Below are 17648 nucleotides of genomic sequence, written 5' to 3' on the forward strand. Positions count from 1 at the left end.
AATGAAGAGAACAAACTGACAACTAATGACAGAAAAAGAGCTCAACAGAAATGAGGCAGAGAAGGTTAGATGGTAGGAACAGCCATTTTGGAGAAAACAAGACATCATAATAGGTAGTGCTGACTTAATATCCTCTTGTTTTGAAGTCCCATCAAGCTTTTGTTCTTCTGTCTCCATCGGTTTTTATGTGTTGTATCTTATTGTATTTTATTATATGTGATAATATAAACAAAAACTTTTATAGACAAGGAGATTATACAGAAACCACTGTTCATTTTCTGTTAGTTGATTCTAATACCTTGTAATACTGTCATTTTCTTGAACGGTTTTACATGGTCTTGATACGTTTGATGCTACAGTATACGAAGTTATACCCAAAGATTTTAAGGGAAGAGACACTATGGTAACTACTATTATGTCGAGATTATCTTGTGGTGAAACACTATTTTGCTTAAATGGCTATGTTTTGACCTGCGCTGTTTTGTTGTTATGCCCTCTTTTTTATCTCAATCTCCTTTTTATTATCTACTTTTTCATTTTTATCCTTTTAATTAAGGATAAATAAAAATAAAAATAGCAGGATATATTATAGTAACCCACTTTGATTTCCTATTAACTTGATTTGAAACTCTGTATTGCTCTCACCATCTTGTTTTGACTGATTTTCCTCTATTCTGTTATGCTTGATAGTAACAAGTTTGAAAGTATAGGCAACAACTATGAAGACAATAAGATTCATTGGGATGCCCATTCTGGTTGACTATTATCTTCTTTTGAAGTCCTCTAATGTCTCCAATGTTTTGGTTTTATTGGTCTTATTCTTTACTGTTTTGTTCAATTTTATTATAACTGATGATTTAGGCAATTCTTCTTAAGATAGCAAGAGGCAGTATGGTAACCATTGTTGATCACCTTGTATTTTGTTTTTACGTTATGTATTATGTCCATCCTTTTGATTTGACTGACTCTGTCCTGGTATGTCACATTTGGTTTTACTTTCTTCAAAAAAAAAAAGTAGTAAGAATTGTGGGAGTAATAAAACCCAAAATGTGTAATTGTCATTGTACAAAAGAAAGGAAAAGAAAGTTCTCTAAAAGATATAACTGCATATATATTTAAGTGTATACTATATTACTGAGTTTTGTTGGATCATTGAACAAAACTGTTTGCAGTCTCAATGTTTGAAAGTCCCCTCTATGTTCTTTTATTTTGTAACTTCAACAACTATTTCTAAGATGACAAAAGCAATTAACTAGTGATTTCCTACTGTTTATTTTTTCTGAAAGTCTGTATAACTTGTACCCTTTTTCTGTTTTTTTTTTTTTCTCTTTTCTCCTTAAGTAAAATTAAAAAAAAAAAAAAAAAAAAAAGAAAAAGAGAAAAAAAAAGAAAGAAAATATCTTGAGCCAGGGATGTAGCTCAGCAGCACAAATACCTGCCTGACAAGCACAAGGTTGTGAGTTACAAAAAAAAAAAAAAAAAAGAAAGTCGTTGCCCAAAGACCAGCTGGCTTGAAGGATTCACTGATAAATTTTTCTAAACTCACAAACAAAAAATAATCTATATATACATCCATGAACATAAGGAACCCCTCCCAATGACCTCTTCAACTAAACCAGATACAGTATTATCTCAATAGACTCATAAAGTATTTATAAATATAAGCATTTATAGTTATATAACATATATAACTTTTTCAAGTAGTGTGAGGATTGAACCCAGAGCCTCGCCACTGAGTTACATTCTCTGGTTAAACCACTCCAGGTTAAATATTTCCAATTAAATATTTTAAAGTTCGCTGACATATAGATCTTACTGCCTAACAGCCCCAACCTCATTTCCTCCAGCTCTCCTTTCCCTACATGAAGTCCAGGTTAATTAGTTGCTTATTAACAAATCTCACTACATCTCACCTATGCTCAGGGCAATCCTGCAGCCCCTACTTCTTATAAAAGGAAGTCTGCTGATAAAAGGCCTCTGTGAGGTCTTTAGTAGGAAACACAAGACTCCACTCCCAACTGGTTCATCCTACCTTTCCCCAGGGAGCTGCTCATCCCACCAAGACAATTCAGGAAAGCCTCACAGGAGAACTCCTATAGGCCCTCAACACCAGGCTGAAACACCAGAGAGGCTACACATACCCTCTATCAAACACACCCTGCACCTATCAAGGGACATTCATCTTTAAATCCCCACATACCTGATTTACATCTAGCACTTAGCAAATGTTCACTGAATGCATAATTGAGTCACATGTATTATATCAAGTCAGGGCACTATCCTTAGTGGAAAAATAAAAGACACTTCAAAATAGGAGTCAGCATGTCTATAATCCCAGAACTCAGAAAGCAGATGCTGGAGGATCTCCATGAGTTTGAGGCCAGCCTGGATTTTTTTGTTGTTCGTTTTGGCACTGGGAATCAAACTCAGAACCTTATACTTACCAGGCAGGAGCTGGTACTACAGAGCTATAACCCTGGCCCAGAGCCTGGGTTACATAGTGAGTTCAAGGCCAGCCTGAACTACATACTGAGACCTGTTTTAAAAAAACAAACAAACAAACAAACAAAAAAACAGGAAAAAGGAAGGAAGGAAGCGGGGGAGGGAAGGAGGAAGGAAGCAAGCAAGCAAACAAAGCAGACAAGTGTGATGGTGCACACCTCAGCACTCGGTAGGCTGAGACAGGAGGATCATTTACAAGATCAAGACCAATTTGGGCTACAAAGTGAGTTCAAGGGCCAGTTTGAACAGGATAGTGAAATGCTGTCTCAAAACAGACCACAAGAGACAGAGACAGAGACATAAAGAGAGAGAGAGAGAAGAAAGCAAAAGCAAAGCAAGAGAATGTCCTATCCCTATTCAACACAAAATAGTACAGTGACTAAAATCAAGAGTAATTTAGGAAAAAATTGGATTTTGACTCTTAGTAAAGTATGAGATAAAATATGACCAACCATGAGGCAAATATGAACAGCTTGGTTAAGAAACTATTAAGAATTAATGCAGGGTTGGGGATTTAGCTCAGTGCATAAGCACCTGCCTGGGAAGCATGAGGTCGTGAGTTCAATCCCCGGTACCGATAAAAAGGAAAACAAAAAAGTTAATACAAATCTTTAAAGATTCAGTCAAGCTTCTACATGCTATATTAACAGGCTAAGCAAATGTAAAGGATCCAAATCTGGGCTTTTCAGTGCTTCCATGTAATTCCAGCTACACTGAAGGCCCCCTCAGCGGGGAAGATCGTAAGTTTCAGAGCAACCTGGGAGACTTGGTAAGAGATTGTCTTAAAATAAAGAAAATAAAAATGGCTAGTTATGTAACTCAGCACTCCCTGATTTCAATCCTCAATGTGGAAAAGAAACAAAAAAAAAAAAAAATAAATCCCACTTATCAATGGTTTAGAGAACATTACATACAAAATTTATTTAAATATAACAATTTAAGTGCTGGGATTATGGCCACCATGCCCGGCATAGTGTGTAATGCACCATCAATTTGAAGTGTCGGTAATGGAGAATACATGTGTCACACACACATAAGCACACTCTCCAAAAAAGTACAAAGCCCCAAAGAAGATTCTAATCTTTGGAAGCCAACATGGAGATAAACACAGGCAAGCCCACCATCATTCGTCTTGCATCTTGGGAAAGCCAGGGTCTCCCTCCTTCCCAGGGAGGAGCACTATCTAAATGCAATCTGATTCCTGCTTTTCACCTTATGGACTAATTGGAGAAAGATCAGATATGGCAAGAAGTGCCCAGAGGAGCTGACAAGCAGAGTGAAAAAAAAGACAAGTACAATAACTGCCAAAACATTAGTCTCTTTTTCTTGCCAAAAAGAGATGTACTAGTGAGGACAGGAAGAAAAAAAAAATGGCAGCTCTCCTGCACATTAGTATGGGAACCAACACACTTTAACCCTTTACCCATTGTCTCCAAGCCCCTTCCCTTCCTCATAGAGCCCTGCTCTGTACCTGGGTTGACTCTGACTTGATAAGGGTCCAAAACAGATTTTCATCGCAATTTTACATTAGCAGAGTTAAAGCACATAACCAGCCCAGAGTAGTTTAAAAATCTCATCTTATACAGGGCATGGTGGTACACAGCTGTAATCCCAGCACTTGAGAAGCTGAGGCAAGAGGATTGTCATGAGTTTAAGGGCAGCCTGGGCTACATAGTGAGTTCAAGGCCAGCCTGAACTACATAGCAAGACCTTGCCTCCAAAAAAAAAGGTAAGAGCACTGCAACACACAACATAAAAGAATCAGCCTTGCCACTCGCTTTCTGATTAATAACAAAAAGCCAGCTTTCAATCAAATAGAAAAAAAGTTACATTCCTGACAATTAGTTGAATCCTAACCAAGTCTAGATCACTAGTATTTGGAATAAACCCATTATAGATAAGTCTGTGATTAATATTATACATAAATTGAAAAAGACAGAAAGTTGAAGTGCTTGCTATTCCCTTTTTGGTGAAAGCCAGCTGCCCCGTGTGTCACAGGCAGGAGTAGACGACCAAAGCAAAATCACAAGGATTCTCTCTGCCTCCATGATAGACTCAGGGCAGTTCACATCATGTTACTTCTGCCACTCAAGAGACAAATGGACCCAGGACCATAATCTGGAAACCATCAGCTCATGGTGGAGGCTTCTGCTGAACAACTGTGTCTACCCAGGACTGACCCTGAGCCAGTGGACAGAAAACTGCTGAAACTGGGCTGAGCAGGTAGAGGAGGACCATCAGCTGGGCTCAGAGCATCCCACTAACCCCAGCTGCTGTCAGCTTAGGCCTATAGACTCAGACATCTTAACTATATTTCTTATTTGTTCAGAAATCACCTCAACCATGTTCCACATAGGAAGCCACTTGAAGACTTTGATCTTTAACATGGTGAAGTAAGAAAGGAGCCAGGGTTGGCTGTGTATGCATCCCAGTACATGCCTGAGTCCCAGATAGGTAGGCAAAGGCCAACGGGAGCAACAGCTACTGAGACATGTCCCCAGTGAGAGCAAGCTCAGGGCAATTGCTTTTGACAGCAGAATTCAAATTCCATGAGCGACATCTCTTGCCAATTAATTTTTTGAATGGAAGCTCACATGATCTGAGCCCAACAGCTACCTGTCAGGATCTTCCTCTCAATGGTTTCTCTTGAGATAGATGTACAGCAAACAAAAGTCACCACTAGCCTCTCAGTTGCCATCAGGACACCAACAGATCAGGATGAGAGCAAAACAAATGTTCTCTTAAAATAGTTACTCACCAGGAAGTCTGTTCATGTTGACACCTTGAGCTGAGAGTCCTATTCCCATGTACCTTTAAAAAAGCATACACAAAATTTTTGGTTATCAAAATGATTAAGCATCTCTCTTCTCAAACAGTTTTTAGTAAAAGAGGGAATAAATGGGAAAAGTAATGAATGCTGACTCCTTTACTAGTGTCTCTCAAAGAACCTCTACATTTTGACTTTCTAGTGGAAAGTACCTTAAGGATTTGTAGCTGGAGAAACAGGAGATAGTGTATAATTATGTTCATGGCTTTGGCTTCAAAGTAAAATGCCCTGCAATCATGGCGTCCAGTCCTCTTGGCTTTGTGGCTCCAGCCAAGCCAGCAAAATCTATTCCTAGGAAGTACCTAAAGTAAGTAGCTCACCCTTAGGTAACGACTGGCAGGGTAATGCCAAGTCAAATCCACAAGGATAAGCCACTCTGTGGCAACAGGCTCAAGACTCCTCTCGTGGAGCTTCTTTTCTGGGGTCTCAAAACTCATTATCCGGGGCTGGGGATTTAGCTCAGTGGCATAAGCACCCGCCTTGCAAGCAGGTGGTCGTGCGTTCGATCCCTGGTACCAATAAAAATGAAAAAGACAAAAAAAAAAAAAAAAAACTCATTATCCTTCCCATAGACATTTCCTGCTGGCTACCAAACCATGCAAAACTGGAGTGTGGTGAGATGTGACTTCCTCCCCAAGACTCCTACCCCTCTTACCCCAAGTGCCTAAGCAACTAAGTCACTCAAGGCAGGATGCAGCCTGAGGTGAACTGTCAAAGATGTTTTAATGGTGCTCATGAGAAGCAGACCAAAAAAGGAAGTAAGTGTTTCTTTAGCCTAATTTTGCTTTGGGGTTTTTTTTTTTTTTTTTTTTTTTTTGTCTTTTTTGTTTTTATCGGTACCAGGGATCGAACACTTACAAGGAAGGCGCTTATGCCGCTGAGCTAAATCCCCAGCCTCTGCTTTGGTTTTAAACGAAGTTGTACTATAGAGGACTTGGGCCCTGACCTCACTATGTAGTACAGACTTGCCCTGAGCTCACAATCTTCCTGCTTCGGCCTCCAAGGTGCAGGGATCACACATGCGTACCACCACACTCAGCTCTCTACATTTTTTAGGTGTTTTATTTTGTTTTGTTTTGGTACCAGCTGGGTACCAAAGCTCATGACCTAGCACTTACCAGGCAGGTACTTATGCCCCTGAGCTAAATCCCCAGCCCTAGCTCTCTACATTTTTATAGTATACAAAAATAAAAAAGGATATTTCTCTAAGAACTTCAAAATAAGAGAAATTATCTTCTAAGAATAAATGCCAAGGATTTAGCTCAGTAGCCTTAAGCACCTGTCTGACAAGTACAAGATTGTGAGTTTGATCCATAGTACAAAAAAAAAAAAAAAGAGTAAAATAGTAGAAGTCTATACAACATGCTTGACTCTAAACATAAATGAGCATCAACAATAGCTGAGCTATCTAGAAAGCTCAAAACATTCAAAAAGTCATCTAAGGGGACCTAGGCATAATTTTATAGTTATATGCCAACATGAACGCACTTAATGTCATTGAACTGTACATTTAAAAATGATTACTATAAAGCTAGGAGTGGCAATACATGCTTGTAATCCCAGCATTCAAGAGGCTAAAGCAGGAGGATCACAAGTTTGAAGCCAGCCTGGACAACCTGGCAAAACTATGTCTCAGAATAAAATAAAATAAAACAAAATGGCTAGGGATGGAGCTCAGCACTCCCTGGGTTCAATCTCTACTACTAAGGAAGAGGAGGTTTAAAATGGTAAATTTCATGTTAGATATATTTTATCATAAAATTTAAAATATTTATTGAGTGAGGTGTGGTAGTGCATGTTGGTAATCCCAGCATTTGGGAGACTGAGGCAGGAGGATTGTCATGAGTTCAAGGCCAGTCATTAACATATACTGAGTTCAAGACCTTGCTGGACTACACAGCAAGGCCCAGTCTCAAAAAACAGGGCCAGGGATTTAGCTCAGTGGCATAACCACCTGCCTGGCAAACACAAAGTCATGAGTTCGATCCCCATATCTTTTCCCAAAAAGCCCTCAAAAAATGGGATTAGGGATATAGCTCAGCAGCACAGTGCCTGCCTGGCAAGAGAGAGGTCTTGAATTTGAGTCCTGGTACCAAAAAGATAATAATTAATTTTATGGAACAAATAATTATATAGGGTTATCTTAATTTGCCTATTTCTAAGTAATTATACCTTTACATTCTGATTGTCTCTATTGTAATTTTGTAATGGACCTTTCCAATACATTCCTCCATCTTAGCCAACTTCTTCCACCCCTGGGGCTCAATCCACCTACGTACCTGATACCTAATACTCCAAGGGTTCTCCCAAGACCCAGGGCCCTCCTCTACCAGTCCCTTAGCTGTACCCTTGGATTTTGGGAAAACACCTCTACCACCCAACAGAAAGCCTGGCAAAGTGGAGAGGCCTTGATCTACCCATCTTTTTCTGAAATCAGCAATCCCCACATTGCTGGGCAGGGACCTGGAAAAGAGACCAACATACAGTCCTATTAACTTGGCTCATAGGACTAGAAGAAAGAGTAAAAAGGAAAAGAAACATCTTCACAAACTATTATCCAAAAACTCTATGATCCAAAAAACTTTACGACCCAAAAAAATTTGTCTTCTTTGTCTTAAGCAGCATTTGAAACACATTTGTATTATTAAAGGTCAAAGATACGGCTGGATGTAGTATCACACACCTGTAATTCCAGCACTGGGAAGGCTGAGGAAGGTGGATTGTACATTTGAGGACTGCCTGAGGAACAGCCTGTGTGACCTTGTTTCCAAACAAAAAATAAAATAAAAAGAGCTAGGGATGTAGCTAAGTGCTCTCTGGGTTCAAAACCCAGTATTGTAAAATAAATAAAGATAAAAATAAAATAAAGTCAGTCAGGCATGGTAGCCCATGTCTGTAATCTCAGCACTTGGGAGGCTGAGGCAAGAGGATGCAAGTTCAAGGCCAGCCTGAGCTACACAGTGACTTCAGGCCAGTCTGAACTACATATCAAGATCCTGAATCAATCAATCAACCAATCAGGTCAAAGATATGGCCCAATATACAGTCTGCAGTTATACAGTGTAATTCAGCCCTTTGAGAAACATACAAACTGCCTGCCAGGATGAGCCAACCACAGGACCACCAGCAGTGGCTCTGTGAGTCTGTTGGCAAGATTCCCATTAGAATAAAGCCTGAATATTTTCCCAGAAAAGCAGTGGCCCAAATAATCAGTTTCCTGACTTTATATGGTAGAGGCTGCCAAAAGCTATTCTCCATTCCCTCAATGCCTCAGCTGATCAAGCAGCAGATGACCCCAATGACCACAGTCATCAATCCAATCTGCACAACTGTAACAGCCTGGGGTTTCCCTGACTTGGACTCCTACCCTGTCTAGAAGGGCCTAGGCCTGTGCTCAATACAACATGTGATCCCATTCCCAGCATATAACTTTGCTGACATTAAGGTGAGAACCTATATTTGGAGTACATTTGCTTCCTTTGTGACCCCTGACTGCTTAAAGCTAGTGCAAACAGAGTAAGTCACAGGTTACCCAGGAAAGGCTAGACTTGATCACACAGGCAACAGGGCTCTGCAATTCTGTAGGGCCCAAATGAAGGGGGAACAACTAAGGAACCTATGCTCAAAACACAAGTTGCTTAAGAACTAGGGATATTGTGGCTTACTGTAGAGTCCTTGCCTATTATAACTGAGGTCCTAGGTTTGATCCCCAGCACTATGAGACACCAAACAAGTTGCTTAGGCCTCTCCATAGAAGAAGCATCTTCTACCTGTAGCAGGTAGGTCTAAACACTTTCCTACCAACTCTCTGCTCCCAAGGTGGGATGGTGTTTTCTAGCAGGTGGCTTGGGAACCTCTGCAGAAATTCAGTCTCAAAACTTAACGATCTGAGTGGATGAGTTAAGGGCAGAACAGCCAGGAGCCCAACAACCACCTACATTTGGGACACATGCCACCTTCAGGCAACAACGACACAGGGAGAAGTTTCACAGGACCCTACCTTGCATAATCAAATGAAATCAGAGCAGAGTCAGGGTCCAAGGGAAATTACCTCCAACACTTCAAACATTAGGTGACACAAAGTCTTTTCAAACAAGAAGATATTTCAACACTAAAAAAAGGTATAGATTCCTGTCTTCTAGCAAGTATTAGCAACAGCGCTTGAAGACTATTATCCAAGGAATCAAGAGATAAGGAAAGCAGACTGGGGGGGGGGGTACTTAGGCATGGTGACACATGCCTATACTCGTAGCACTATGGGAGGCTGAGATGGATCACAAGTTAAAGCCCAGGTTGGGCAACCATGGAACATACCAAAAATATAGGGTTGGGGTGTAGTTCAGTGCAAAGGCCTAGGAGGGGATCATCTTTGTATCTTTGTTCATAGATAACATGTTTTATATATAGAAAATCCCAAATGACATATACACACTACAAGAGCTTGTAAGTTATCTTACTTCTCTACTTTCAATTGTGTTTCTATACATTAACAAGTAAGCAATCCAAAAAGGAAATTAAGAAAACAATTTCATTTATAATAGCATCAAAAAGAGTAAAATATTTGCCAGGCATGGTGGTACATGCTCATAATCCCAGCACCCAGCCTGGGCTATAAAGTGAGCTCAAGGCCAGCTTGAACTGTATAGTGAGACCCTGTCTCAAAAAGACGACCAAAAAAAAAAAAAAAGTAAAATATTTAAATCCAAGCATAGTAGCACACATTTATAATTCTAACACTTGGAAGGCAGAGACATGAGGATAGTGAGCTGAAGCCTGCCTGAGTTATACAGTGCATTTAAGGCTAACCTGGACTATAGAGCAAGAATGCTCTACTGTTGAATCTCTTTATTTTGAGACAGGTTCTCAAGAACTAAGTTTCCCAGGCTGGTCTCAAATTTGAGATCTTCCCAGAGTTCTGTAGGATTATAGCTGTATGCCACAATGCCTGGCCTACCTTCATTCTGTCTCAAAACCAAACAAAAAGAACAAATAAATAAATATGAATTCAATCAATAAGGCAAAAGACTTGGATACTGAAAACTATGTAGTGCTGCTAAAAGAAATTAAAGACAAATTCAAAGATTCCCTCATTATGAAGACTTAAACCTATTAAGAAGTCAGTACTCCCCCAAACAATACACAAACTCAACACCACCTCTGTCAAAATTCCAATTATGTTTTTTGCAGAAACAGAAAAATGTGGAATGTCAGGGACACTAAATAACCAAAGCAATCTTCAAAAAGAACAACAAAGTTGAAGAATGAATCATATTTCCTGATTTCAAAACTTATTACAAAGCCCTAGTATTCAAACCGGTGTGGGTAACTGGGTATGATGGCACATGCCTCTAATCTAGCACTTGGGAGGCTGAGGCAGGAGGATTGCCGAGTTCAAGGCCATCCTTAACTACACAGGAAGACTGTCTCAAAAACAAAAACACAGCTGGGCGTGGTGGCTCACGCTTGTAATCCCAGCACTTGGGAGGCTGAGGTGGGAGGATCATTGAGAGTTCGAGACCAGTCTGGGCTACAAAATGAGCTCAAGGTCAGCCTGAATTGTATAGCGAGACCGGGTCTAAAAAAAGAAAAAACAAAACAAAACAACAACAAAAAAACACAGCATTGAAGTGCATCAAGACAGACGTATAAACCAGAGGAATACATTAGAAACATAAAGACCAAAATTAAATCCTTTATATAGTCAATTGACAGTGACAACGGTGTCAAGATCATGCAAAGGGAAGTTATACAGCAGTTTGTTTTTTTTTCCTACAATGATACACATCTGAATAACCATAAGCAAAAGAATGAAGGTAGGCCAGACATTGTGGCATACAGGTATAGTCCTACAGAACTCTGGGAAGATCTCAAATTTGAGACCAGCCTGGGAAACTTAGTTCTTGAGAACCTGTCTCAAAATAAATAAAGAGATTCAACAGTAGAGCATTCTTGCAGTACATGTACACATGTTCATACAAAGTAGCATGTACAAGATCCTAGGTTCAGCGGCTGCGGATTTAGCTCAGTGGCATAAGCACCTGCCTTGAAAGCAGGCAGCCATGAGTTCGATCCCTGGTACCAATAAAAACGAAAAAGGGGCTGGGGATTTAGCTCAGCGGCATAAGTGCCTGCCTTGCAAGCAGGCGGTCGTGAGTTCGATCCCCGGTACTGACAAAAAAAAAAAAAAAAAAAATGAAAAAGACAAAAAATAAATAAATAAATAAAAATAAAAATAAATATAAATAAATAAAAACGAAAAAGCCAAAAAAAAAAAAAAATCCTAAATTCAATCCTCAGTACTGCAACACACACACACACACACACACACACACACACACACAGTGAGATACCATTCCACATGCTTTAAGCTGCCAAGAATAAGACAGTAAGGACACAGCATAATGAAAACACCAATTTGAACATGTTCCCCTGGACACACACTATTGTGCCTTTGTATCTAAGTGAGGCAGGAAGGTAGGACATGCAAAGCGAGTTGGCAAAGTAAGTGGAACCAGATTCCAGGTTATACATACCAAATAATTCCCAAGGCCCCATATACAAAGTTCTCATGGGTTACCATGACATGCAGAAAAACAAAAACAGAACATCCCTGAAAGCATGCTACCATGGCTTTCCTCACAGTAGCCTGCCCTATATTCCCCAGGGTGTAAATTTATTTTGGTTTTTATCTTGTTTTCCTCTGTTTTTATTTGGCTCAAATTTGCTGTGCAGTCCGTTTCTCCTTTACTCTTCACTTTTAAAATAATCTTGTCACTGTTTTTGATTGTCTTGTTCAAGATAACCTACAAACCAAGAGGCAAGCATCTTAAAAACCTGCATACATAAAGAAGAGTGACATTAGGAGGCCATATGACACTACACTCCTCTGGTGACCTCTGGAGACACTGAAAATGACTGCTGGGTCCTTATGAAAGCTGAGTAACTCAGCAAAAGTAGGTAGATACCTTTCTCTTTAGAGAGATCCTGAGATCATCCAATGCCTTCCATAAAGATCCCTGGCCAGTATAGTACTGGGACACAAGTGAGGGGGTATGGACTCAGTCCTACCACTGTCAAAGCCAAGGGCAAGCCAGATAACCAAGGTGCTGACTCAGAGAAGGGATTCCTGGAGAAAGTAACAGCTAAGACCTAGTAAAGGAGACAAAAGGTTAAAAAGGGTACACAACACATAAAAGCAGCAAAATGTGCAAGGCACAGAGGCAAGAGTGTGCCACATGACTAAGAAACAGAGTTCTGTGTAGATGGGTCACAGGCTGGGCAGACCTAAAAAAGGGCCATAACTGGAGCAGGGAACAGGCTGTACACATGCAACCTACAAGCTAAGCTAAGAGTTTGCACTTCATAGGCAGTCAATGGGAAGCCACAGAAGGGGTGTGGCAAGGGCACAGCTGATCAAATAGCCACTGTGCAGAAAATGGATTTGAAGAAGCAGAACTGGATACTCCCAAAGCCATCCTGGTGGAACATGACAAGGGCTGGACAAGGACAGGAGCAGTAAGGATGGAATAATGTGGGGCATGCCAGGCACTCTTTAGAACACAGTGAACTAAAACTGGGTGTAGGAGGGGCTTGAGAGGCTCAGAACACTGCGCAGCAAAACCAGTCACCCAAGTCAATTCTTTGAGACCCACTTGGAAATTCAGGAGGCAAAGTACTTGACTAGAGTAGCACTGACACTGTGCAAACCCCTGAGTGAAAAATACACCTGCAAAAAGCAAATATACTGGCCACTTTCAGATTTAAATCTTACCTCTGAGTTCACCATGGGCCTGGGACATGTCACTTGGCCTCTCAGGGCCTGCTTCATCAGCTATTTCCTCGAGTCACAGAGCTCTCAGTGTTGCCACTCACCAGGATCAATCAGACAAAGGAGGACTTGGGTTGGTGCTGGGGTGGGGATGGGGAGACAGATGGTGGGTGATTGTATAACCCTAGTTTATGCACTGGAGGTCCTTTCACCAGTGGAAGCCGGTAAAGTAGTCCAACCTCAAAGACCCTGCAACCTCAAAGACCTCAAAGACCTGGATCTTGGGACAGTTAAAGACAAATCCCTGGTTGGGTGCAATAGCACAAACCTATAATGCCAGTGGTTGGAAGGCTGAGGCAGGAGGATCATCTCTGGAGGCCAACCTGAAATGTCTAGCATGACTTTCTCAAAAATCAAACAAACAAATGCTTGAACAGCTGGGTTTAGTGTACATACCTAGGATCCCAGCACAAGGAAGCTGAGGCAGGAGGATGTTTTATTCAAGGCCAACCTGTACTATATAATGAAACCTTTTTTCAAACACCCCTCCCTAAATAAAAAATGCCTGTTTACTAGGGATTGCCAAGGAGAAAGGAGATGAGCATTGGCTTCCTTGTTGGTAATGGAATAGGCTATGTTAAGAACACAGACAAATAACTCACAGTCTTGTGGTGACACAGATGAGAGAAAAGCAGCAAAAGCTCCTACTCCCTAAATAGGTGACAGACATACAGCAGACTGGCTCTCCAACACTTCACTTTTTCACAGGGCTTTCTTTTCAGACAACAAGACAGATCTAAGGAATCTGTGGTGGGTGGGGGTTATTTAACCCACAGCACAAGTGACAGTAAAGTTAATTCACCTGATTCACTCCTTCTTCTATATTACAGCAAAATGGAGAGGAAATATCACTTCTTACAGAAGTCAGCCAGCCAGGAAGTATAGAGGGACACAGACAAGCTCTTTGTGGTATGAGGGCCATGCGTTGGCCTCTTAAGTTCTCAGTTTCTACCCTTCACTGACAAAACCACAGTGCAAAGCTGTAGTTACAAGAACAGTCACTTTGGCCCCTACATGGCTGCAAAAGAAGAGGGCACCAAGTGGGCACCTGGGGTCAAGCTGGGTGGAAATCCACCAGACAGCTGCCTGGGGAAGAGCAGCCACATCTATAAGTGGGTAGCAAAGGCCTCAGCCAACCACATCCAAAGCAGGCAGCTGATCACATAGCCAGGCCCACCACATTACCCAGCTAGGGGTGGGGGTGTGTGAAGGGGAAGAGGGAATCAAATCGAGGCCCTAGAAAAGGACTGGCTTGAGAACACAGTAGCAGCTCCTGGGGCCTAAGCTGCCCACCATCTACCTCTGCCCTCTCTGCCCCAGAAGCTTAACTATGGTCTTGTGGAGAGAAATGAGTACACTCACGGCTTGGATTGTTTTTTCTTTGTTTTCCCATTGGTTTTCCAGATTATTTGTTCATTTTGTGGCACTGAGGATTGATTCCAGGGTCCTTGCATTGAAGTACATTTTACTCTGTCCTTTTTATTGATTTATTTTTTTAGTTCTAAAGAAAGGTCTGGCTAAAATGCCCAACCTGGGCTCCAAATTGTGGTCTTCTTACCTCGGTCTCTAAGAGTGCTGGGACTACAGGTATGCACTATTACATCTGGCCCCAGACCTTTTTAATTTTTATTTTGATACAGAGTCTGGCTAAATTGCCCAGACATGCCTCAAATTTGCACTCTTGTCTCAGCCTCCCAAGTAGCTAGGATTACAGATGTGTTCCACTATGTCCAGCATCAGATTTTCTATAATTAATATGGGTTAGTTCTATAATCATACAAAAAATAGTTTTTAGGAGCCTTCACCCATCTGACTCTCTTTGGATCATCCTGAAACAGCATTTCAGCGATGGGGACACACTGGGAAATTTGACTTTCATGGTCAGCTCCTCAGTCTACCAGAAACCTGAGGCTTGACAGAAGGGCACAGGCTGCATGGAAAGGAAAAGCAGAAACAGTCAAAATCCCTGCTGAGCAGGGGAGCTAGGACCCAGGCTCACATGGCACTTTGTGGTCCCAAGCACAACTCAAATCACATGCTCAGGAGACCTTGCTGCAGCATGACACTCAACACAGCTCCAACTTAGGATAGATTTTCCTGTGACCTGGGCAGACCTGGTGTTGGACAGAGGACATGACCTTAGAAAACTGGGCCACTTGACTCTCATGCCACCCACATATATAGAGGGACAGAAGAAAGACACAACTCCTGTGCTGTCCTGTCCCACTAGTCCTGACAGAGAGCTGGGAGTACCCCACATGGGGACCCCTTGGTCAGCAAGTCTGGTATTCCCTTCCTGCCTTCAGGAAGGAAGCATTTAAAGAGTTTTAAGTGGCAAGAGTACTTCATAGCAGGGCTCAGAAGCAACACCCCATACTCTGAAAGGCTGGTCTCTTGTACTCCAGCCTAATTCAGGATGGTTGGTTTTGGATTTCAAACCACATCTCAAATTCCCTATCAGAAGAGGCCAGGTTGGATCAAAGGACTCCGAGTTCCTTCTAGATCTGACCTAGAGACTTCAATTCTTCGCAGAATAGCATCAATAATGACTGTATTCTATTGCAAATACGCTGTATCCAATTGTAAGCCCAGGATAAAGCAAACCTTGAAACAGCACTCTAAAAAGTCACTGAGAAGCTAGCTGTGGTGGTACATGCCTATAATTCCACCAAGTAATCTCAGAGGTCAAGAGGGATTGTAAGTTCGAGTTTAGCCTGAGCAACTTACCTATTTAGAAAAAAAATTGTCCCAAAATAAAAAGTAAAACCCAGGCCTGGTGGTGCATACCTGTAATTCCAACACTCAGGATGCTGAGGCAAGAGGATCACAAAAAATTTGAGGCCAGCATAAGCTATATAAACTGAGTTCAAGGCCACTTGAAATACATAGTGAAATCTTATCTCAATACCCCCTTACCCCTCCCCCCACCCCCCAAAATCATACGGAGTAGCTAGGCAGAGTGGCACTTGTCTATAATCCCAGCATTCTGAGTGGCTGAAGCAGGAGGATCACTGTAAGTTTGAGGCCAGCCTGGCCTACACAATGAGTTCAAGACCAGCCTGAACTACATAATAATACCCTGTCCCGATACCCTTGCCCACCCAAAAAAAAAAAAAAACCCAGAGAGAGAGGCTGGGGATGTGAGAAAGCCCTAGGTTCAATCCTCAATGGCACAAACCAAAACAAAACCAATGTACTAAATACGATACAGACAAACAGTCCAATAGAACAGAATATAAAGGCCAGAAATAAATCCATACATTTATGTACAAATTCTTTTCAATAAGAATGTCAAGTCCAGGGGCTGGGGATTTAGCTCAGCGGCATAAGCACCTGCCTTGCAAGCAGGCAGTCGTGAGTTCAATCTCCAGTACCGATAAAAAGGAAAAAGACAAAAAAAAAAAAAAAAGAATGTCAAGTCCAGTCAATGGAGGAAAAAAAAATTGTCTCTTTAACAAAATGAAACTGGGACAACTAAGTTTCCACATGAAAGAGAATGAAATTGGACCCCTCTCATATCATATTAAAATTAGGAGGCTGGGGATGTAGCTCAGTAGTAGAGCACTTATATTCAACCCTAAAATAAACAGAATTTTAAAACTTAAAAAAAATTTAAACATAATAGCTAAACTACCACGGAAATATACAGCTGTAATCCCTACTACTCTGAAGGCTGATGCAGGAATACCTCAAATTTATGGTAAGCTAGAGCAAATTAGTGAGTCCTATCTCAGAATAAAAAAATGAGTTCAAGGATGTGGCTCAGTGATAGGGTTTCCCTGGGTTCAATCCCAAATACGGCGGGCAGGAGGGGATCCTACAAAAAAGGTGAAAATTCTTTCAAATCATATGTCTAATAATTGTTTGATATTTACAATAAATTTAAAAATTCTTGAAACTCAATAATAAAAACCCAATGACCAAACAACAAAGGACTTAAACAGATATTTCTTCTAAGAACATATACAAATAGTCATATGAAATAAATACATGAAAAGATGCTCAACATCAGTTGCTATAAAGAAAAGCACAATAAAGCCTCAATGAGTTACTGCTTCACACTTAAGAATGGTTGCATCAGGAAGGAAAGAGGCAGAAAAGGAGGGAGGGAAGGAGGAAGAGAGGGAGGCAAATAACAAGGATGTGGACAAACTGGAACCTTCATCCATTGCTGATAGAAATGTAAACTGAGCAGTCACTATGGAAAACAGTTTAGTAATTCCTCAGAAAGTTACACAGACAGCTGCATGTAGCGGCACATGCTTGTGATCCCAGCACTCAGGAGGCTGAGCCGGAAGACCCAGAATTTTGAGACCAGGCTGGGCTACATAGTGAGACCCTGCTCAAAAAACAAAATAACAAACAATGAAGCCAGGTGTGATGATGCATGTCTGTAATCCCAGCACTTAGGAGGCTGATGCAGGAGGACAATTGTGAGTCCAAGGCCAGAATGGGCTACATAATGTGTTCAAGGCCAACCTGGACCACAGG

General features: G+C 41.2%; 1 protein-coding gene across 1 annotated transcript in view; it reads right to left on the reverse strand.

The window, feature by feature from the left end:
- Ranbp10 (RAN binding protein 10) overlaps nt 1–17648 on the reverse strand; it is a 77485-nt gene that overhangs the window by 45921 nt on the left and 13916 nt on the right. Inside the window, exon 3 of the mRNA XM_003472148.5 lies at nt 5261–5313. Coding sequence (XP_003472196.2) covers nt 5261–5313 — 53 coding nt within the window. The remainder of the gene's footprint in view (nt 1–5260; nt 5314–17648) is intronic.

The sequence above is a fragment of the Cavia porcellus genome, unplaced genomic scaffold (assembly GCF_034190915.1).
Source record: "Cavia porcellus strain 051 isolate PalLab524CR breed Dunkin Hartley unplaced genomic scaffold, mCavPor4.1 scaffold_4, whole genome shotgun sequence".
In the NCBI taxonomy this organism is placed as follows: Eukaryota; Metazoa; Chordata; class Mammalia; order Rodentia; family Caviidae; genus Cavia; species Cavia porcellus.